This window comes from Lonchura striata, chromosome 1, assembly GCF_050655825.1.
Source record: "Lonchura striata isolate lonStrDom1 chromosome 1, ASM5065582v1, whole genome shotgun sequence".
NCBI lineage: Eukaryota > Metazoa > Chordata > Aves > Passeriformes > Estrildidae > Lonchura > Lonchura striata.
The window spans coordinates 80,779,439-80,804,102 of NC_140703.1; the positions used below are offsets into that span (position 1 = coordinate 80,779,439).

At 36.5% G+C, this 24,664-nt stretch overlaps 1 protein-coding gene across 9 annotated transcripts in view; it reads right to left on the minus strand.

Annotated features, from left to right (window-relative positions):
• Nucleotides 1–24,664, minus strand: part of NALCN (sodium leak channel, non-selective) — a 231,909-nt gene that overhangs the window by 91,008 nt on the left and 116,237 nt on the right. For all 9 annotated transcript variants that reach the window (XR_014949395.1, XM_085556997.1, XM_085556986.1 and 6 more), the window contains 4 exons: nt 19,628–19,759; nt 13,436–13,603; nt 8,835–9,026; nt 995–1,132 (listed from right to left, as the gene is read on the minus strand). Coding sequence is in view for 8 of the 9 variants with exons in the window: in XM_085556997.1 (XP_085413123.1) it covers nt 995–1,132; nt 8,835–9,026; nt 13,436–13,603; nt 19,628–19,759 (630 nt within the window). In the remaining variant the exon portion in view is untranslated. The remainder of the gene's footprint in view (nt 1–994; nt 1,133–8,834; nt 9,027–13,435; nt 13,604–19,627; nt 19,760–24,664) is intronic.

Consider the following 24,664-nt stretch of genomic DNA (forward strand, 5'->3'; position numbering starts at 1 on the left):
AAATAGTCAAGTTTTGAATCCATATGAAGGAATCCATTGCACCCACAACTGTAGTCCAACTATTCAGTCTTTAGAAGTGAAATGGGATATAGTGTAAAGTAAAAAAAGTAAATGGAAGCTGGCAGAGATTGTAGAAATGCAGTTAGTACCTTATGTAAGTAGACATGTAAGCAAAGAAAGAAAATTGAATGACAAAGTGAAAATAAGACTATGTGCATCAAAACCTGCAGTGAATGGAAAATAAAAAATGAGCAATAGTAGGAGTGAATTAAGGGGGCATAAAATGGTTATTTTCCTGATTGTGGTATTTTCTCTGTGTTAGTATTAAAATAGAGCAACAAGCCCTTATTGATACATGATAATCAAAGAGAGTTTTCCTTCACATTTTCTCTATGAAAGAATGTAATAATCATGTTTGAAATATATACAGAAAAAAAGGTTGATTTTTGGTTTTTATATAATCCACATTTCTGTTTGCATGCAGGAACTGCTGTATTAGTTCTCATAATTTATTGCTTAATATACTATAACATATATTTTCCATGCACTGATTTTGTATCAGGCAACAGGACAGTAGGGATGACTAGTTAAGGGTTTATATTGTAAGGTTTTACACTTCTCACTTTAATTGCTGTTGCAAAGAGAATGCAATGAAAGCTGAGGAGACCACTTCTACATGACAAATAAATAATCACTTAATTCTGAAATCATTAGAGCTGTGAAGGTACAAGGCAGATAACAATTATATTGTTAGCCTGGCAGTGTGACTTGGATCTAAGAAGAACAACACGTCACACCAGAACAAAGGCCACCACCTCATGTCACAAGGCTGAAGGGTAAATTTATTCTACCACATCCGCAAACTAAAATCTTCCTATGCTAAAAATGAGCATCACAATTATTTTTAACTAGTTGAAAACAATAAGTAATACAAGATCTATGAGAGTAGTTCAAAATTAAATGAAGCACAACACATTTGCGACTGAAAACTTACCAGAGTAGCAAAAAGATGATATAGTATAAAATAAATAGCAACCACTGGTGCCCACATATGTCCTACAGCATTCAGTGTCTGATCCATAACATCGACCCACCCTTCCTGTGTGAGAATCTGAAACATTGACATGAATGCCTGCAAGAAATAGAGTTGCAAACATATTAACAAATTATACTGATATGGTTTTATTGACACATTTCTAAAACTGATTTAACAGAGGTGCACACCTGTTTTGGTTAGCTTTTTAAACCTTATCAAATGTGTTTAACTTTTAAAGCCAAGTAGAAGGCTAAAGGAGAAATAAATAGCTTGATCTTTGTCAGAACTGTAATCTTCAATTTTTAACACAACCCTAGCTTCATTAGCATATACAAAGAACCTTTTGGTTTCCTTCATGGCTAAAAAATAGGATAAATATTCTAAGCATCATAGATTATTGTTTTGAATATTATACTGTATTGTAATTTTTTGATTATGTTCTTTCTTCCATGTTTCCTCTCTCTAAATTTATCTATAATAAAGTGCTATAATTAAATGTGACCATAAATTATGTTATCTTAATAGCAGAAGCATCTGAGGCACTCCACAGATGAGACTAACCAACACTTGGCAAGGTCTCTGCACCTGCACTTGATTCAGCCAGTCAGACTTTTCCTCTATATTTTGTGGATAGCATTTTTTGTGGAACTATTCCTGCAACATTTTCAAATTCCTTGAGACCAGGTGCACGTGTCAAAAGCAGAGGAAGTAATGGGCATGGTTCAAACAATTGATTTATTTAGTGATAGGAAAATATTAAATCAGATAAGCCTAGAAGCCAGACACCTTTGAAACGTCAGCTGGAGCCTACAGCACCAACAAGAATTGAAATCAACATGAACAATGTGTAACTACAAGATGTACATCCTACACAGACATTGAGGAATGCACACTGCCTAAGAAAAAGAAGTTTGAGTATAGTATCAAAGTGAAATATCTTGACTGTCTCAATGAGGCCAAACTATTGCACAAGTTTCTTTTGCTTTTGCCTGACATTGAAAGCATTCTCTTTCCAGACAGTAAGGATCAAAGCTGAAGTTTATGCAAAACAAAAAAAGTGTTAGAAACTGGAAACAACAATGCAGCTTACAGCTAACAGGATTCCTAGAATTCAAAATGTTAACACAGTTACAAGGATGTATTACACCTGTGCTCAGTGTGCCCAGCAGCAGCAGATTAATACATTAATGCAATGGCACAAAGAGAAAAGGATTCTTCTTGTCAAACCTGTGAGAAAACAGTATCCAGGCAGCCCTTCACTGCAATTTACCCTAAGCCAAAACCTGTGCTGGAAAAGCTGAAAACACATAGCTATACAAACTAATGTGCTTGGGAAACAATTAAATGGTTCTAATTAATTTTTAAAGATGCTGGCAAAAATAACTGTGTGGGAGACCTCAAATTTATATTATTATTATAAACCACAGGCAAATACTTTGCTTGGGCTCTTTATCAAATTTATAGAGTTTTTCAAACAAAACACTGATTTCTCTAAGATGTTTCTTCCAATAGTTCTTCTAAACCAAACCATTAAGGTTATATCCCCACCCTTAGGGGAGACCACTCCAGATTGTGACTTCTCACCTGCAGTAAAAGCAGATTTACTCTAGAGAAGACTGTCCATGTGCATGCACACAACACTTGGTTTTGCCCCTGTGTAATGTCCCCATGGCTAACAATCATTAATATTTGGTGACAAGAAGCTGGTTCAAACTATATGAAGCAGGATGTGGCATGACTCGTATAATGAAAGCAAATGTATATCAAGGGCTATGTTCTTAAAATTTGACAGGAGGGCCTGCAGTTACAAAGCATACTGAGATGGGGTAGCAGGGCTGGGTAAGGCAGAGACAAGCTAATCCAGTACATCTTGTTATGCAGGCACTGCATAAAAGACTCTGCCTTTCTGGAGTCCTTTCTGGACTCTGCCTTCTCAGTGTGAGAGGACAATTTCCACATCTGTACCTGGGGATTGCCTTGGAGAAATTTCACTGGAACCAGAAAAGAAGTTACAGAAGACACAAAGCAGTATCAGAAGACCACTGATACTGCATGTCCATTCTTTCACTGACCACTGATAAGGATCCTAGCACTAAGGCTTTTTCTCCTCTGTTGGTTTAAATACTACATATCTTAACATGCAGAAAGTGAATCTTGTTGCCTCCAGGTCATAGTCAGAGGAAGAACTATGAGTTTTTACTCTATTACAGAGTTCACAAACATTTAGCTTCTGAGTGTTTTATAAGTCATTTGCCTGATGATTCACACAAAAAAGCCCCTCATCAAAGTCCAACTTGATTTCTTATTGCTTCTGCGTTCTGTGGCACTCTGAAGCAGACAGAAGCACAGACACCCTGCTAGGTTAAGACCAAGAAGTTGAGTATTATTTTTACAGTTGCTTTTCAGAATTAACTCACACTAATCAAATTTTCAGAGATACTTAAACCTACAAGACACAATTGCAAGAAGTGAAGCTGAGATGAACATGGAGCAGACCAAGGCATCCAAATGAGAAATCACACATGTTCAGAGAGAAGTTAAACATCAGAAACATCAGACTTTTATTTCTACACCAGAAACATCCTGACCAAATGTAAAGTCCCAGGCTTTCTTTTGAACACAAAGGACAAAGGCTAGCATGAACTAGAAGCAGCAGAAAAAAATGCTGGCAACTAGTTTTCTGTAAATTCTTTAGGGTGTTTAAAGTCTTTGGTATGCCATATATTTGGAGAGGCCAAGCACAAGGGCTGAAATTTGTACAGTGCCCTATGCTTTATGTTTTTGCCAGTATTTTGGCCTTAACCAGCAGATTGCCAACGTGCAGCCACATTCTCCCTTCAAATGAGTGCCCCCTCCTAGCCATGTGCACTGACTCTACATTGCACAAAAATACAAACTCTTAGTACTAACTCTTCTCCTTATTATAAAATAATTTGCTCCTCATGCAAGACATGGAGAGTAAGAAACATTTGGGATCTTTATCTAGGAAAGGCCTTTTGTAGCCAGCTCAGCATGCATGAAAGAAGCAGAAAATTCAGCCCCCTTTAGATCTACCAGGGGTGCTTTAGGGTGAAGAAGACAAAAACCCCATCAGTGCTCAGCACTGCTTCTCGGGTCTCAGCTTCCCTTTGTGATAGGAAGCTGAAGATAAACCAGGCAGCTGTGATTGCCTGCACTCAGAGCCAGTGGCCATCGTACCTGATTGGTGTGGCACTCCTTGCTGAAGCGTAAGGTGGGCACTACATTAAATAATACACCCCACTGCTGGCTTTAAAAATACCTGAGGGACTGGATAACTGAACTAGTGCAGTATCCTTTCTTTTGAATCACATTTAATTACCACAGCTTACTGCTTAAAAAAAAAAATATATATATTTTACTTAATTCTTCAAGTTTATATTTCTTAATTCCTCAGGTTATAGAAATAGCTTCAGTACTACATTGTGGACTCATCATTAATACAATTAATAATAGATTAATATGGAGAAGATATTAATTTAATATAAAAAAATCTAATCTTCCATCCAAATGTTTGTCAGGAATGCATATAGTTTTATAAAATGGCCTTTCAATATAATTTAAGCATTTTATTATGCCATTAAATTTCAGTATAATTCAAAACATTAGTATTAAGTAAATAAGGCAGTGCACAATGAATATGTGCTTTGCACCAAGCAATCTTATTTGGAGCAAGTTATTTTTAGCTGAAAGGTGTACCTCCCACTGTTTATTTTAAAATTAATTTGAAATGCAACTAGCTGACAGAATCAACATCTGTGAAAACTAGACTTAGATATTTATGCAAATGGTGATTTTCTGAATTAATTTGTGTTATAGAAAAGATTGTTATTTTCTTTGAGTATTTATGTCCTATTACTTAATGAGCTGTTTTGATGATGGAAGTCAAACTACCTTTTTATTTATAGTGAAAGATTGGCAAAGTTTTGGTAGAATAGATGAGCCAAAGTGCCATTTCTGACATCTTGTCCAGCTGTTACAGGGGTGGTGCCACACAAATTGCTACTTACAGTTATAATGTACTTGTCTTGTAACGGATGCTTGTCCACAAAATTTTAAGGACCAAATCCCACTGGCCTAATTCATAGAAGCAGTTCTAAAATCATAGGGATTTCTTCTGCAAATTAAGGTCATGGGATTAAGGACATTGCTGTAACATCCTGCTACCAGCATAAACTTATGTTTTCCTCCTGACACAGTCAAAAGGGCCCAGTAATACCCTGAAAGAAGAGTTGCCATCCTTTAAAAATGTGTCAGTGATACTCTGATCTTAACTGTATCAGAGAATTAAGACTGCATTGCTCATCTTTTTTAATGGGTGTTACTTAGGTTGAATTAATATCTCACATAAGAACCTTTTCTCAAGGTTAAGGCTAGGAGCAAACACTTGGTTTTGTGAAAACTGGGGAATTGTTGTGATCACTTGGGCCTGGATTTCATCTTGGGTTGACCCATTTAAAAGAAGGGCAGCATTATCAACTTTGCCAATGGAGACAGAGCAGTCAGCACATGGCTGCAAACTTCAAAACAAACCAGGGAATGGAAGTCAGAGACAGTAACAATGTGTTTTGTTCTCCATACTGTGAATTTTCTTAGCAACTGCCTTATACCTATACCTTCTTCAGGGGGCCCAGCCACCCCTGTCCTTCCTCATGGCTCAATATGTGCAGCCCAAGAAGACATGCAAAAATAAGAGATAGCAGATGGTTAAAAACAGTAAAGCAAATATCTATATTTTTGTACTTAGTATTAGAGAGAAAGCCAGTCCATTTGGCAAGTTGTAATAGCCAAAAGAAGGGTGAAATTAGTAGCTATGGCAACAGTGAGCTTGTGCCTATTGATTTTCATCAGGAAACCATGTGAAAACATGCAATTTAGAGGCATTAGCAAAAGGAGGAGGTCTATTTGTTCCAAAACCCATACTGTGCCTTCTTATAAAGCACTTAGTTTCAAAATGATTTTAGGTTTTGTCTGTTTCAATGTAGAAAGCACTTTAATGTAGAAACTCAAAATTTAGCCTTTAGTGTCACCATTTTTGTTGTCATGCTTTCCTCCCTGTATTTTTAACTGAAAAAACTCACAGCAACAATCCTGGCTATTTAAGGTTTGCTCTTCTTTGAAGGTAAGCTCCTAATAATTTATCTTACAAATTCTGGTATTGCAGACTTAATATCATCTCATATGTTATATAGCATGTCTTCAGTCATGTTTTGAAAATAATTAGAATTGCATTATTGCAAATTGATTCAGTGTTATTTCTTCAGGGAAGAAAATTTGAGAACTCCCAGACTTTGCTAGGAAGAACCTACTCCTTCAGAGGAATGCCACAATTTCACACCACCAATCACAATTTTGAGTACAAAATTTTCACTGACTTTTAACCTAATAAGAGATGCTTCACTATAAAACTACAAAAAGAAACCACATACTGTAAATGTTACACTTCTGAGCAAATATAACAAGGTGAATATGAACACATGAAAAAATTAATGAACTCATGCTTCTGGCTATCATATGAAAAATATTGAAAACATTTCAATTCAGTATTGCTGGAATGTTAATACTCTTACTCTTAACTCTGCTGTTAACAACTCTTTTATTGTTGTTAACAGCTCTTCTCTTTTTCAAGTACTTAGGTTAGAAACTAGAAGACCAGTAAAGACATGCCCTGTTTGTCAAAACACTGTATAATTTGCTTGAGAAAATATTTTCTCACTCTTAAAACATGTATTTAGTATTTACATATACCTGTTAAAATTCAATATGCTAGAAGCCCTTGTTGAAGTTTAAATGGAAGCAGATTAAAATGCTCAAAATAGTCCAAAATTTTACTAATGTATTGATATAAATTGGCCATTTTTAATTTCAAGTGGATCTTTCTCAGGTACTTATATAACTTTATCTAGTTAAAACGTGAAGCTGATTGCAATCCTATCTTATTTTTACCATACTACAATTATTCTTTCAGGACTTTCACTGACATTTTGCATAAATAATAAAATAATTCTAAACCAAAATTCCATGGTGATTTTAAACCTGAAGTTTTCTTCAGAAGTTGTACATGAGAATTGAGAATAGAATATGGTGGTAATATTACCTGATTTAGAGACTTGACTTAATTAGGAAAGCTTAAGTTTTATTTTATTTCTTTTCTTCACATTTAATGAATGATACTGAATATCTAATCCTAGTGGCTGCTTTTCTAAGAATATTTTCCAAAATAGAAAGCACGGTGTTACACTATTCCCTGTGGGTAGGCATTTTTTTGTCCCAAATTGGATGGCCAGCTTCCCATAGATCCCATAGACCAAGATCAGCTTGATAATTACAAATTGTTGTTTAGGCATTTTCTTTGCTAAATACATGACCCTTGAGGCTGCCTTATTCATTGTTATTTAATTGTTCCATCCAATGCACTTTCACTAAAATAGATACATTGGATAACCAAACTGGAATGACAGAAACAAATAAATTGTCACTGGAAGCAATCCATGTACACTCAGTCTAATCCGCTATTACAGAAATTGCACTATTTTCATTCAGAACAGTGTGCTTCAACAAACATGTTAGCTCCAATTTCCACTGATTTTCAATGTTCTGTTCTGAATTAACATAATGCCCATAAATATCCATTATTTATACCCAAAAAGCAAACACTTATTTTGTCAATGTAGACAGGTTTTATAGCCCTGTGTAAAACAAGCATTCTTGTACAAATCAAGAACAACCACTTTGCTAATATGAAGATATAATAACTTATATATGTTTTATATAAATTCTCAGGCTAATACTCATGCCTGTGGACATGAATCCTCTTCCTGTAACATGACAGAGTAATGTTAAGCCATATGATGTGTTGTGTCATCACCACAATGCATGGGCAAAATTTCTGTGTTCCCTTGACATCAGAAATAGAATACCTACCACAAGGAAAGATGGTTTTCACTACAGAAGGACTACAGGAAGGCTATTACATCCAGAAAATACCTTTTTTAAACTGATACATATGGAGATAAACTGCTTCATGTTTCTAAGAAGGAAAGGAAGACTGCTAATGTAATAAGAAATATGATAGACTCTGTCCTGGTTTGGGCTGGGATAGAAATAATTTTCTTCCTAGTAGCTGGCACAGTGCTATATTTAGGGTTTAAGATGAGAATGATGTTGATAATACCCTGATGTTTTAGTTGGTGCTGAGCAGTGCTTGCACAGTGTCATGGGCTTTCCTGCCTCTCACCCCACCAGTGAACAAGCTGAGGGTGCACAAGAAGTTGTGAGGGGCAGGACAGGTGACCCCAAATGACCAAAGGAATATCCCATACCATATGGCATCATGGTTACCATATAAACTAGGGGAAAGCTGGTTATGGGCTGCAGACTGGAAGCTGGAAGAACATGTACTGAGCAATGGCACTGTGAGGCACTGATTTTGTATATTCTAATTCTTTTCTCACTATTGTCTCTCCTTCTGTTTCTGTCCTACTAAATTTTTTTTATCTCAGCCCAAAAATTTTACGTTTTTCCCCCCTCAATTCTCTCCTCTATCCCACTGCAGGGGGAGGATTGAACAAGTGTCTGTGGAATGTTTAGCTGTACTGGCCAGGTTAAACCACAACAGAATCACAAAATCATTAGGATGGAAAGGACCTTCAAGATCACTCAGTCCAATCATTTACCAAACACCGCCAGTCATTTACAAACACTACCATTAATGGTAAGAAAATATCCATGATAAGAAAATAGTGACAAGCAATAAGTAATCAGTCCTTTTTATACTTGCCCTTGGAAAGGTTGTAAATCTATCCAGTTCTTCCACAAAGCAAAACATCTGTAAACTGATTGCTGACATTACGATCAAAAGGCTGGCAGTAAATACTACCAAACTCCCAAGTTTTTTTCCTGGTCCAAATATCTTATACACAAAATCCTCCAAAGCAGGAGATATCTTTATAAGTCGAACTACTCTGAGAACCTGGAAGAAAGAGAAAAATGCAACTGTATCAATTTTTTGATTATCACATTAATCAAAAACTTTCAAAATACCAGACATTCATGGCCAAAAAGGGACCTACAGTCTTGTAAACCAATAAATATCAAGTTGCCACCACTTGTAATAGATGACAAGTTGTGTGTTAGGTTAAAACCACAAAACCAGAAACATAAACAGCATTGAGGCATACAGGCATGGGAGGGCCCAAGGTCTCCAAGGCTGTAGTCAACTCACCAATCACAAAGAGTCATTACAGAAATGCAATTGGTGAAACTGGCTTTGGGGTAACATCAGGAACAAAAATATAGACAAAACACACCGCAGATATTAAATATGAATGTAATGTGGAATTAAAGATCAAAGTAGTTTTATAGTGTGTTACCAAACATGAGAATGCCCTCAGGCAAGAGACAAGTGCATCAGCCTGAATTTAGCAACTGAGAATCTACTGAAGTACTAGGTAAATGGCTCCAGTTTGATTATCATAATTTGTTTACATTTCATTCTTGTACTAAATGGACAGGGTTTTGAACAGGTTTTGATGAAAGCTCTGCTTTGAGCAGCAGGCTCAATGAGATGGCTTTGAAAGGCCACTTACACTTAGATTTCTCTGATTTTATGATGTTTATTATACCAGGTTACATATTCACACAAAAAAACTGCCAAGTCTTCTTCCACAGATCACCTTTCAATTTCAGTGATCTGAAGCAAAATTATTTGGCATTATGTACCACAATAACCTAGTAAATTTGGTAATGAACATATTTTGCTATTTCATATTATATATAACATAGGAAATTTTGGGTTGTGTTTCTCAGTATCAGAGAAACTCAGTATCTCACAACAGCATTGTTTGCCCCTGACATATCTAACACCTCTCAGTACTGGCAGCAAAACTTTGATCTTGTGTGGAACTCCTGGCCCATTCACTGCTGAGTCTACTTTGAAAGAGCTGCTGACAGCTCTGATTCTCCTATTTCTGCCATTGATGTTGACACAGTGACATGAACATCAGTATCAACAAGAGGCAGTGGCAGCAGCATTAGTTTCTGAAGACAATGGACAGCAGCATATGGGGCAACTGAGAGTCTGCAGTGCTTAGGAATAAAAAAGGCTCTCTATTGCAAGGTATCACTTGGGTTTCCACAAGAAACATTGAAACTGAAAGGTAGGAATTACAGTGCAATTATTGTTTGACCTTATCTATAGGTCAAACTGTTTTTGGAAAGAAAATAAGTTGTTCATACATTGAGCTCACGGTGCCCTGTAGCTTGCTAATAATGTACACCTTTGGATTTTACATGAAGCTCATCTCCCTACCCACTTGTAAGGTATGCAGAATATGCTTGTCATCTAGATTTAACTACCAAAGGAGTGGGGGGAAGAGAGTGAGTCAACTCAAGAGAGCAACTTATTCCAAACATACCAGAGCCCTTACATGAGATGGGATAAGCATCCACTGTCTTCAGCGACAAGGGTCCTGGATTCAGAAGTTACACCAGACAGCTTAACTTTCACAACATTAGCACAAGGTGAGATAAAGTCCTTTCTTTGATATTGGTATAATGACTACATTACATATAACCTGAGTACTGAAACTGGTTACCAAGGCAGATAGTGAGATGAGTGATATTTACAAGTACTATTAAAATGTAAAAATGCTGCCTTCTTACTTACAAGATTTACTCATGGTGTAAATGTTAGCTCTGTTCCCATCAATACTAGTTTCAGCACAGACCCCAGTGGGGAGAAGATTTCATACTAGCTGGTATTCTGAGTGGTGTTTTAGATAAACTCAATTATCTGCCTTACTTTTTTCCCCTTTCTTTGGGGAACTTTAGTTGACCTTTAAGCCACACACTAATCTTATTGATACTATTTGGTTTCTTCATTTATTTTCATTAGGTAACAAATTGAATCTAGCAAAAGTACATTCTAATGAATTTATGCATTTTGTGTAATTGGATTGCAAATTGTATTACATCGAGGAGCTGTAGAAGATGCACTATTTGGATTAAATATAAAAATATATTAGAAACAAATCAAAATTAATAATACAAAAAAAGAACCACCACTTTGTTACAAATAATGGCTGAATCTCCTGCAAGGGATGACAGTTATTCAGAAAATGACCCAGCAGTATTTTCCCCAAGCACAAATACAGTACCATCTCTTCAGTCCAGTAGAGGTTAAATTCTGTTTAAATCTCTCCCTTTTATGCTGGTTCATTACACATCTCTGCAATAATATGCAAAATCTGTAACTTCTCCACTAATTTTATGTCCTACAGATATAGCTATGTAACAGTCCTTTGCTGTAGCCTTTCACAGAGGGCTTGCAAAGCAGCTTGAATGAATGCACAGTGAAAGCAAGGAAGATAGGTGGGAGGGTGGACAGTAGCCAATGTAGTAAAGACTGAGTGATGTGTTGGCAAAAGGTAATGATACAGACCAATGAATAATGCAAACTGAAATGAATGCAAGGAGGACTAGACAACCCAAACAATAATTCTTGCTTGCTATCCTGGAATGTGTCAAGAAGGACTTCTGTTTTCAGTAATCTGTTTTGTTGGCTGACAAGGAACACATTTACCCTGTCATCATGAATATCTAAACGCCTGGAAATCTGCCTAACATTAAGATGCATTCATGTGGAAAAGACATTTTGACCTTGGTTGATTTGAAAATGTACTATCTAGCTTGCCCAGAACTTAAGTGTGGAGGAATATGGTGTGTATCTTACATGGTGACTTCAAAGGTATTCTGCAACCTTCCAATCATTCACCTCCTAGGGTACTTGGATTGCAAAATACAACCCAAATCTTTCAGTGTAGCAGGTATTTCTGCTTGTAAAATGTATGTCTTTCATAGATATATATATAAAAAAAAAAATCACTTCTTGACATTTTCTGTCATAAAAGCTAGCACTGTGTAATTAAAAAAAAACACCACCACCACTGCTCCACTAAACTAATTAAATCCATTAAAAAGAAAATACTTATTTTTTTATTACCAGCACCTGCCTACATTTTAATCAAACTTTCAATCTTATGAGTTAGTGATGATGTCATCTATTTAGTCCAACATTCATAATTTATGCTGAAAATTCTTACAAATAAACCACCAGTTGTAAGAGGACTATGTCCTAATAAATACGAACCAATTATTAACTAAGTTGCTGACTGCTTTAACTGACAGCTCCCAGCTACTTTCTCTGTGCTTTTGACACAAGAGAGCAATTGCATACTCCTGACACATCCTCCTTCCTTGCATCTTAGATGCATCATGCTGCATTGAGTAACAACATTCTACATTTTGGACAGCAAAATCAAAGCTATAATGAGTTAAGAGTCTTCAAATTATATCAGGTGAAAACAAAATATATTTTTTTTCATCCTGAAAGCTTTCTTGAGGAGGTTTGCAGAACCATTTAGAAAAAATAGAGGATGACATTTGCAGAAATCTGAGAAGACCATTATGTTTCAACCCACACTTCGGGAGACTGCTTCGCCCATGCTGTATTCATGTTTACAGTATGTGTCACTCTAACTAATCCCATTTATTGACAGAACACTGTCTGATGATTTATTATTTTCCCTTATTGAGTATTACTTATTCACCATGCTAATCCATTGCTGAATAATGTGCAGATGTGAATTCTTTAATATATATATATTCTTAAAAAACCTCTTTATTTGGCCCTGGGGAACCTAACACATAATGAATACCAGTGCTTTTGCCCAAAACTGGACCAACCAACCCTAAGCACTTGAAGGAAGATGACTGGAAAATTGGTTGGGCTGGCTAACAAGAAGAATCAGCCAGAATGATAAATCAGAATTAGTGTTTTTGCAAGAAGAGCCTCAATAAACACACTCCCTCTAGATAAGGAATGGCTGGACATCTAAAAACCCAAGTCTAAGATTTTTTTTTTTTTTTTTTTTTTACCTCAGAAGACCCACAGTAACTTAGCTTAGTATGTGACTGCCCCAGAGATGATTTGGAGAAACACCAGCAAGTGAATTAAGGCCTCAGGGAGAGCAGCCAGGAAAGCAGGGGTGGACACTATGGGAAGGTGATGTTGTAAACAGCTGTGTAAAAGGTCAAGGCTCAGTGAATAACAATGAAGAAACAAACCAGAACCTACTGAAGAGTACAGCTCAGATAAGAAATGGGAATTTCTGATAACAGAAAGGACTTCTCAGCAAAATTAGAAACAATATTATTTTTGTATATCCACCCAATGAACACAGTTAAAACTAGATATTTTTTATTTTAAAGTTATTCTCAAAATGAGCCAATACTGTGAGAAAATTGAATTTTGTGTGAAATGTGGTTGGGTAACATTTTAATTTGGTATATAGAGTAAAAAGTAAAAGTGGCTGATCATACCTGAAAATATGTAAATTGAGAGTGATAGAGATCTGGATAAATATGGAGAGTGGTTCCAATTACAAGCAGCAACTCAAACTTGTGAAGAGATGAGCTGATGTATCCTGTGAAACCCAAACACCAGATCTTCAGTAGAGCTTCTAAATCAAACAGAACTGTAAAAGCAACCTAGATGGATATATAAAATAAGAAAGATGCATTCAAAACACTGAGTTAAGTCAGAAGTTTCTTTGTCATGATGTCTATCAGGGCATTGTATGGCAAAAATAAAGATCTTTGTAATACTTAACAAAACCAACCATATTCTAAACAGAATAAACAATAATAGATTTCACTTCATAAAATTTTCTAGACTCAAAAAAGACAGGTAGATTTTATGATTTGGAAAGCATGAAGTAATAAATCTATCCAGACGATCATTCACTTTAAATACATACATAAAAAAGAAAATATGATGACATTACTTTTTCAAAATATGAAGAAACACATATGAGATTTCTGAAGAATTTCAAGAGATCTAAGAAAGACACCACAGTTTGAAAATTGCTACTTCAATTTTCTAAAACATCCATAGTTATATGACAACCAAAACAGGTAGAAAAGAAGTAATGGTTTTTAAGCATCTAAACCAAATTTTAAAAGGAGAGGAAATTTAAAGTCAGTCCAGAATTAATTAATTTTCATAATGATGTTAAAGAACTTGGACATGGTGGGAAGTTACAGGGGAAGAAATCTACTTGTAGGGAATGACTTTGGGATTCTTCCAGAGGCCTTTCTTGAAATATTTGCATAGTAAAATGCATAATGTTCCGTTTGAACAACAGCATAGGTGTACATCTTCAAGATTTATTTTCTCTTATTTCTCTCACTACCAAAAATCATTCTGGCTAGTCACACTTCCTCATGTGCCTTCTCAGTTTACCACTGTATATACAGTAAGATGTTCTTTTCCACAGTTTCCAACAGCCAGGATATGCAATGGAAATGCTTTTCTGTGACTCAGAAATGTTCCTTTCTGACCCTTTACACACACTGAGGTTTAAAAGAGGGCCTACAATAACACTAGGTCATATCTAATTGCAACTAATACTTTCAAAGTGCAGTACAAATAAAGAAAATACAGCTTAAATCTCCTTTGAGGAGAAGCATTATAGGTCTGTTAAGATGAAGAGACGAAGTGACTGTGGGACACTAACTGACTGTGGGACATGTGATCTACTGAATTTGGCAGGCGATAAAAAAGTTAGAGACTAAGATTTTAATCCTGACCCTGACAATGAAAATTTCTGGGATGCTGTCTTAAGTATTTATGTGATTTAAAATTTAAACTCTGCAGTCCATCAAAAATATATTTATCAACATGAAAGATGGAAGTTGTAAGATAGCTAAATAAAATTTTCCATATTTTATGTGTACAGGACTGTTACAAACAGGAGTGGAAATGGAAATTAAACACTGATGTTTATGCCAGACAGCGTAGGGACACATTTATGCTCTTATCCTCAAATGGATCTGGCCAGTTTTACAGCCTGTGTTCCAGGATCTTAAAGAGGTCTAGAACAATGAGCCAGGTTTGAAAAGACTACTTCTTTACATGAAATTCTTTAAGACACAAGAAAAATGTTTTAGCAAAAAATCTTAAAAGTAAAGCTCACTTTTAATGACACAGCATCTACTGAGTCCTAAAAGAAGGCCATTAAATTAGGCAAAATGGAGCAGTGGTTAGAAAGCAGCTGGGATTCAACTCAGAGCAGGTGGAATAACAATGCCATTTAAATACACACATACACACTTCAGAGCACATAGGCTTCCTATTAGAACAAGACTAACAAATATGATGTTAAGTGTATTTTAATTTATTCTAAAAATGTGTGGGCAGGATCATTTGCATTTCACATACTTGTCAAATGAATTCAAACCACTGGCACTTAAAAATGTATCAAATGGTTTGCATAACATCTGATTACATTTATACACCTGTCTTCCTGCTGACAGAGCTTGTATTTTTTTCCTTCCTTGTAATTAATTACAGGAGAAGATTCAGAATATCTGACTAGAACTTTTTGTTAGGTGTGAAATGCAATACAATTTTATAGTTTTGTGGGGTTTTTTTAAAGCTGGAATAATTCCTTTCATTGTGGTAGAGACAAGGCAAAAGCAAACTCATACAAGAAGCCAGAGCAGAAAAAGTAGATATAACACATAATTAGTCACCAAGCAGCCACCCTCGAGGAGCAATGGGCCATTTCCCTGATAGTCATGTCCCTTTTGGTCACCTGGAAGCTTTCTGGTATTAATCCCACCTTCATCAACATTACCTTTTGCTAGTAGCCACTCAACACATTTTTTTTGGCAGAGGCAGAGCTCACTATCAGTCAGCATCCAACAGTGACAGACTCTTTTACTGTGTTTTACTTGAAAGGTTACCAAGCTGCCAAGAAAGATAAGAATTCTTCCAAGAAGGATCAGTGGGATTAAGGGCACAGACCTCTACCACTTCCCTCACTACCAGATGTGACACAGCATTCAATCCTTCCTTCATCCAGTACAGGGCAAAGGCTACTCAAAGGCAGCAGTGCAAGGGGACAAGTTACAAAAGAAATGTAGGAGAAATTATAAAGGAACACCTGGTTTTGAACTCTGGTATTCAGACAGTATTTGTAGGAATTGTATGCATACGACAGCTAGTATGTAACATGTTATAATGGAAGACCCATATGAAAACCAGCATCCATAACTATTCTGTCTAGGTATTGAGCACTTAAAGTCAGCATCCTCATTAAAAATTACCAAAGTGTGTTTGAAGCTCTACTCTTTCCAGGATACTGCACTGAAGTTTTGAGTCATCCTGTTAAACTTCTGGTTTTGCTTAATCTGCAGGACTGATGCATACAGGTTAAAATGCCTATCAGAACCTCTTATTTGCTACTGGGTATACAAAATTATGCAAATAATGGATCTGGGTATAGATTAATTTCTTTTATCTTCTTGTTTAGCCTTTGCCTTCTTGAGTTTGTCTTTTCTTTCCAACAATGAAAATAGGTTTCTTTTCTTAATATGGAGCATCTCAATAAATTCATTTAGATTTGTTCACTGAGTTTAAATGGATGTATTTCTACAATTCTAGGCCACTACAATGTGTGATACATAAGACAGACCAAATGAGATATTTTATGAGACATGTCTTCTCCTAAAGCCAGCAGCTTCCAAGATAACTTCTAGAAAACAGATCAGAAAGCCAGATATACTTGCTGTAGTCTATCTGGCCATTTCCTTTAGCAAACTGAATCCTCACTGCTCTTGGCTGCTCAAGTCAGCTCCCATTGAAGAGAAAGCTTTCTGTAGACTACTCTAATGGAAAAGACAGAGCAACAGCAGTACATCCTGCTCCAACTAGTCTTCTTCACCAAGAAAACAAACATTGTGGAATAACCTGCATTGTCTGAGTATTCAGCTTTTTCAAGGCTTTTAAAAATATTTCCTTTGTACACCCTTTGTGCTACAAAGAGCAAGTTTCACAACAACCAAATAGGAAATTACACCAGCTTATCGACTTTTCCTTTCTCAGGATTTTTTTATTCTTATGCTCCTTGGATACTTTGTTCCTCCTTTTATAACAAACTAGGGTTTTGTTGGTTTGATTTTTATAGTGCCTCTAGTAAAAGCATCACAGGATTAAAAAAAGGAGAATCAAAACTAGAAAATCCAATAAATGGACATAAGAAATGCTTTACAAATAAAAAATCCCACCTTTCATTATCATAGAATACTTTACCTCATATACTTGGAAATGTAAAAAGGTAAACAAATGAGTTTTCTGACAACCTCTCCACTAAGAAATCAATTATCTAAGTTATGCAGAAAGAGAAAAATGTATTGTTAAAGAAAACTGGACATTGCTTATAGGACAGAATTATAATACACTAGTCTACATTATATACTCACCTCAAATAAACACTGGAAAGCATTTCTACCGGAAAAAAAAAAACCAACCCTACAAACTTTATACTTAAAATAAATTTTGAAGAGATTGTTTCTAGCACTGATTAATAAAAACATAATTATACCATATATTCAGAGCCAAAATAGAAATAGGACATGCAATGTTTCCTATTTTGAATATAAATAGAAATAATGTTATTTTGTTAAGAATCCAGTCTCTGCTTGCTGTATTCTGGGCACAAAGCAAGAATGCCTGCTGTGCAGAGTTCATGGCCTCAGGTTTTAATGCTGACTTGATTATTTGTTTCCAGCCAAGGATATTGTACTAGATTTGCCTGTGTCAGGGTTAATTTTCCCCATCATAGTCTGTATGGTGCTATTTGGATTTGTGCCTGACACAGTGTTGGTAACACAGGGATGTTTCAGCTGTTGCTGAGCAGCTCTCAAACAGTCAAGGCTTTTTCTGCCTCCCATCCCACCAGTGATCAGGCTGGGGGTGCAGAAGAAATGGGGAGGGGAAGCAGCCAGGACATATGATCACAACTGAACACAAGGATATCCTATGCCACAGGCATTGTGTCCAGCATATAAGGCTAGAGGTAGCAGAAGGAAGGGGGTGGGGGGGGGCGCATATTTAAAGTGATGCTGTTTGTCTTCCCAAGTTACTGTAATGGCTGATGGAGCCTGGCTTTCCTGGAGATGGTTTCCCTGCCCATTGGAAGTGGTGAATGAATCCCTTGTTCTGCTTTGCTTGTGTATATGACTTTTGCTTTACCTATTAAACTGTTTTTATCTCAACCCATGAGTTGTTTCACTTTTACTCTGACCATTCTCTGCCCCATCCCACTGAGGGAGAGTAAACAAGAGGATGCATTGGGCTGAGCTGCTGGCTGGGGTTAAACCATGATGGAGATCAAAGTGAGTTTCCCTGTCCTCAATTCTACTCTAAGATCTGTGGAGCATTTTGTAAGACAACCCAGTATTTGCTGGTTTTATTCCAATGTCTTATTTTCAGGATAATAATTTTCATATTCATGGTGTTTTTCAAATAGTCCTAGAACTTGAGATAAAACAAAGATATTGCATTTCACAATTATTCTTGTAATTGTTGTCCATGCCAACATTGACTCAATATTCATACAAAATACAGCAATCCCCAGCAACATGAGAGGCAGTGAAGAATGATGCATCCCTGCTGTCTTTATAATTTGCACTTTTTAAAGGTTTGGACTCTGGTGCTGTTTATAACAGGTTTTTTGCTTTTATTTCTGTCCCAGAACTGGTGAACTCTCAGCTTCATATGATTTTAAGATATCAGATACAAATTCAAAAACAAAGATTAAAACCAGATATAAATTCAATCTTAAAAAAAAGGAGATTCATAAAGCATTGTACTGTTATGGACTAAAGTGTTTAAAGTTGGACATGTGACTCTGAATATCAAACATATTTAAACATAGAAAACCACACAACAACCAAAACCAGAGAAACAACCAGGAACATTCTGCTATCATTCCCTCTAGTCTAAGAATGACCCCTCTGGCTCCAAAGGACTGTGTGACTATTGAAGCCAGGGAAACAACAGTAAGCATAAAGTAGGTATGTGCCCAATCCAGGCAAGGTTCTAGGATCTCTAGTGCATGCTTTACATAAGATCCTTGACCGGCTAATGACTCAAACAGGCTCCCTGTCAGAATGTCGCTTGTACCTCCACTTAACTGGTTCAGGAGCACAGACTTCTCCTTTGCAGAATTCATGACTGCATAAATGTTATTTTTTTGTAGTGTGCTCTTGAAATTGCTGAAGCCAGAATATTTGTAACACTATTTTGATTGTGCTTAAGGACCTTCTGTCAGCTAAGTATATATAAAATACAGATTATTTAGGAAGAAGTTCTATATTATATTTTTTAAATATAATGTTTTGTCATCTTTTTAAAGTTAAATTCTTCTGAATGCTACACTTCTGATAGAAAAAGATAGCAACTCAGCAGCAATGCATTGCCTGCAGATGTTATACTTAAGCCTCAGCTCACTACCACTAACATTTTGTTTGAGGAAATTGCCTTTCAAAAGGTTGTAAGATAGGGCTGTCAGCCATTGTCAGACAGAGGAAGTTGAACAAGTTAGCAAAGTATTCTTGGAATGCTTCAGGGAATAAAAAATTACACACTAAAATGTTCTTGACAATCACATTTTTTACTTTAGCTTATCTTGAAAATTACCCAGATAGTTGTTTTACCATACTCACCTCAGCAAGGTAAAATTCATCATATTGTCTCTTGAAATTTTCTCCTTTATAGTAGTTGCTAGCAGCAACAATCACATCGACAGCAACCATACTTAGTATGAACATATGAAATACAGATGATCTCATCATTTTCTACAAAAGAAAAAGTAAATTTTATAATCGAGTCCAACCATGTGCATTTTAAAGTTATTACATTGTCAAAACATAATCAGCTGTAATAATATGCTATTGTAAAGCATCTTTATATTATTTTCATGTATTACTCTTTAAAATAAGTTACTTCAACTGGTTTATATGTGCAGGTTTTGAGATTTCTTTTGTACTCTTAGTTTTTATTTGCCAATTGAGTTCTTACTGAAGGTTTATAATTTAATATGATATTTATTACTTTAGTATGTTTTAAAGCATGAAGAACACCTCTCTAGTCATTTGACCTTGTTTGATACTCCTGCATTATGATTTATTCATGCAAATCTCGATGGCTTATCTATCAGGAAAAAGTTACATCAATTCTATCTTGTGCACTGCTTTTGCTCAAGAAACGTGTTTTATGGTATTTACCTGATGTCAAACTATTGCCTAAATGAATAAAATACATCTACATATAGTAGATATACCCATCTGAGCCTATGACTATGAAGTACCCACAGATAATTCACATATCTGTGTACTTAATGCATTGTGTCACTGCTGCTGTAGCCACACAGAAGAGAGACAGGCACAGAGCAGTGCCCAGAAGTTTACATCTGTGAGATGCCAAAATATTACTGATATGATACATAAGATGTATTCAGAAGTTCAAAGAAGTAACTTGTAAGCACCCATCACAAAGACCATGCACTTATGATTTATCCTAAAAGCTAAACCACCTCCCTCACTGGGTCAGCCACAGTAGAAGCTAGAGTCAAACACAGAACATATTGTTATTGAACATACCGTTCTGTTCAAAAAAGAATATACTGCTATTTTATATTAAAAAAACTTTGAATGAATGGTCACTAATATTGATATTGTTTTATACATTTCCACAAGTAATAGAGTTCAGGTCTTTAATATGAGTAAGTTATGTACCATTATAGCTCCTTGTGTTTGTGTGTAAGTTGTAATTACAGTGGAAAAGGCCATTTTTATTTGTTCCTGAGTTTGTATGTAGAAGTGCCTAACAAAAGTTCAGGAAAAAGAGAACTAAAAATTTAGAAGAACTCTGCCTCCTTTCATCTTTTCCATAAAGATTCTGTGTACCTGTACTAGCTTATGTACACATAATCACACAATTATTTAAGTTGGAAGTGACTTGAGATGCTCTAGTCTGGTGCTGTCTGCTTAGGAAAAGTCAGCTAGAGCAGGTATTCCAGAACTTTGTTCAGTCAGAGTTTGAGTATCTTGACATATGAAGGCTCTGCAACCCATCTGTGCAACCTGTTCCACTATTTGACCACCTTCACAGTGAAAGAGTCTTCAGTTCATCACAGCTCTAGACTTTCTCCCAGAACTCAGGGGCTGGAGATTCCTGAAGGTCAGTCTTACCTACCAAGATGCATGAAAAAGGTCTCAACCATTTCTATGTCGCTGCCTTGCCTTGCAAGGTCTCCTAATCCTTTCAACAGCAGGCTCATATTTCTCTAGTCTTCCTTTTAATTCTCTTATACGTAGAAGCCCTTCTTGTTGCCTTCCATGTCATGGCAAATTCAATCCTATAACTCCGCTCTCAGACTGGGTACTTGTACTCCTCCTGGGCCACTTGGCCCTGATTCCATCTCTTTAATGTTTCCTTTTCAATTCCGAGTTTTTCCCAAAGCTACTGGTTCAATTATGTGGACCTCCTGTCACGTTTGATTGATTTCCTGTACTTTGAAGGAGACCATTATTCAACTTGAAGGAGGAAGATCCTTGAAAACCAACCAGTTCTTCTGGAACATTTAATCTCTATTACTGTCTGCTATGGGATTCTTCCAAGCAGACACCTGAACGTGAAAAAGTCTGAATACCAGGGTTGTGGTCCTATCTTTTGGCATTGTTCCTTCTTTGAAGGTTCCTGAACTCCACATTCTTATGGTCATTGCAAAAAAAGATGGCTCCTGAATCTCACAACCAGACCAATTTCTCCTTCCTGGCAAGTATGATGTCACTCCAGAACACCTGATCTCATCAGTACATGTTTTAGGAAGTTACCACCCCTGCAATGCAGAAATCTGGACTGTTTTCTGCTGTATTGTCCTTCTAGCAGAGTAATTACACTGCCCCAGGAGAACTGAGGCATGTGAAACTCATAGAATCATGGAACTGTTTAGGTTGAAAGGAATCTCAAAGATCATCTACTTCATAAACATGCAAAATTTAAGAAACACATATTTTTAAATTGGTAAGATATTTTAACACATTAGAAAATTCATATACATAGTTGTAAAATACTGTCTCAGTCTTTAAGGAGCTGAGATTGTTATATTCATTAAGAATTGTCAGTATTGACATTTTATGTGTAACCCTGCTTGAAGCTCAGAATCTTAATTAACCCTTCACATAGGGTTGTTGTGTGGCTCTTTTTTTGATGAAATTAGAACATAATATGGGATGTGTTGGAGGCTGGAAGGACTAATATTTGTTCAGCTTTTAGCAAAGCCTTGTGCCTGTCGACTGAAGAATTCATGCCCTCTTGAATTCCACTGGAGTTTAAGATAGCTTGCTTAAATTGAAGATGAATGGAGACTAGACACATATTTACAAGCATACAAGCTGATGGAATTGATTCTTGTCTCTTAATATCTGGATTTTTTTCTGTGAATTACAGGTAGCATTGCAGACAGAAGACAGCTCAAACACTTCTCATGCAAGCTGGCTTCCTTTTGACCTTAGTGACATAAAATGGTTGTACAATCTATTCTAGAAAGGGAGGTTCAGGAGAGAAGTCTTACATTTAGAAATGTACAGAATCAGCAGGGGTTAATAATACCTAAAGCACAGGTAAGTCATCAAAATAGTGGCTAAATAAGGTCTTTGATTTTTAAACCACAAGGCAAGCTATAAGAATACAATAATTAGATCTAGGGCTGCTGGCATCAATCATGCATTTTTTTCAGTGCTGTGATTCAAAACAGGTGTCATTCTATCCTTTACATTTCCATTTCACACAAATTCTAACCAGATAGTTAGTCTCTCTGCATATTTTACACTGTATTTTTAATGGTGTCAAAATTTCCATCATAATAATGAAGTATTCTCAATTGTGAAAGTACTTGCTAAAAGAAACTAGTAAGTGAGGTGGCAAAAGGCACTTTTATCTCCTTTCACAGGGAAGCAAAATGGTAATACAGGAAAAATAAAAATGCATAAACTGTCTTGATATACATCTATATATATGCATCCTTTATCATCTAGTCTGTACCTTCAGAGATTGTGATGATTTAGGAATGCTACTCCTCAATTTAGTGCTGCCACTGATATGCTCCAAACCACACTTGCTCACTCCCCCTTTCCCCCTCCCCTGCTAGTGGCTGGAGAGAAGAATTGAAGGCACAAAAGGTAAAGATCATGGGCTAAGAACAACTTACTGGAAATGGCAATGAGATAAGGAAATGAAGAGTTACAGCAATAACATTAATAACAAGCATACAAAAGGGAGGTGAGTGAACCACACACAAAATGTTCAGAACCAGCATTACCCGAGCACTCTGTCACTCTCTCCAGAAGGAAAGACTCCTTCTTGCTGCAAGAGACTCCTTTCCCCCTGACCCCAGCAATGACATGAGGTGGTATAGAATAGCCTCCAGGTTCTAGCCATGCCCTGTTCTGGCCACTGCAAAGACTAATCTTGTTCTGGCCAGAACCAGAACAGACAGTCATAAAAAGATTTTGCTGTGCACATTTAATCCTGGAAAATAAATAGCAATAACAGAAATAATATCTTAGTCATACTTTGGTTCACAGAATCACGGAATGCCTAAAGTTGGAAAATACTTTTAAGACCATCAAGTCTAACCTAGCACCACCACCATGTTTACCATTAAACTGTGTCCTCAAGTGACATAGCCACATTTTTTTTTTCAAATTCCAGGGATGGTCACTCCACCACTTTCCTGAGCAGTCTATTCCAAAGTTTTACAATCCTTTTCATTAAGCAATTTCTTCTAATATCTAATGTAAACCTCCCATAGTGCAACTTGAATCCATTTCTTTTCACCCTGTTGCTTGTAAGCTGGAGAAGAGAATGATCCCCACCTTACTCAAATCTCCTTCCATATAGCTAGAGAGAGGAATAAGGTCCTCCCTGAGCCTCCTGTTCTTCAGGCTAAACATCCCCAGCTCCCTCAGCTACTCCTCATAAGACTTGTGCTCCAGCCCATTCACCAGGGTCCTTGCCCTTCTCTGGACTCTGCAGCATCTTTTATTTTTCTGTGAGATTCAATAAAGCTTGTTGTCAAGGTCGCCTTCCCAATGAAACAGAAAGGAAACTATACACTAACAGAAAGTATTACACTGGCATAATATGACTCAGAGTTAAGATAATAAGGAAGGAGGCTCAGAGAGGACTCAAGCCAGGCACAGGCAATGTAAAGACAGAAACAGCTAGCTGAGGCAACAAATTAAGAGACAGCTGTGGTGAGGAACAATAAAAGCACCTAGGTGCTGGCAGTGAGACAGAGCACACAGGGCCAGCAAGATGGAGGTATCTGTATAAATACCTCCACTTCACACACAGCAAAAAAGCTATGCTGAGGAGATTAAAAAAAAAAAAATCATTATTTTTAAATCCCAGGTCTGGCCAGTTCATGGGGGCCAGATTGGTATCTGTGTTTCTTAATTTTTTCTATGTCATGTCACAAATGCTGTGCACGATAAGCAGCTTTCCTGTTGGCCTCTTAGACAGATTGCTGTATCTTTAGGAGATCAATCACAGTGCTCTAACCCACACACCTACTGTGCCCAGCTTCTCCCCTACTCTAATCTGCCTTAGTTTGTTCTTTCTGCATCACAGAATTTTAATTTGTATTTGTACCCTTAAAACACTTTAGACACACCTCTGCTGCTATGTTCAACCAT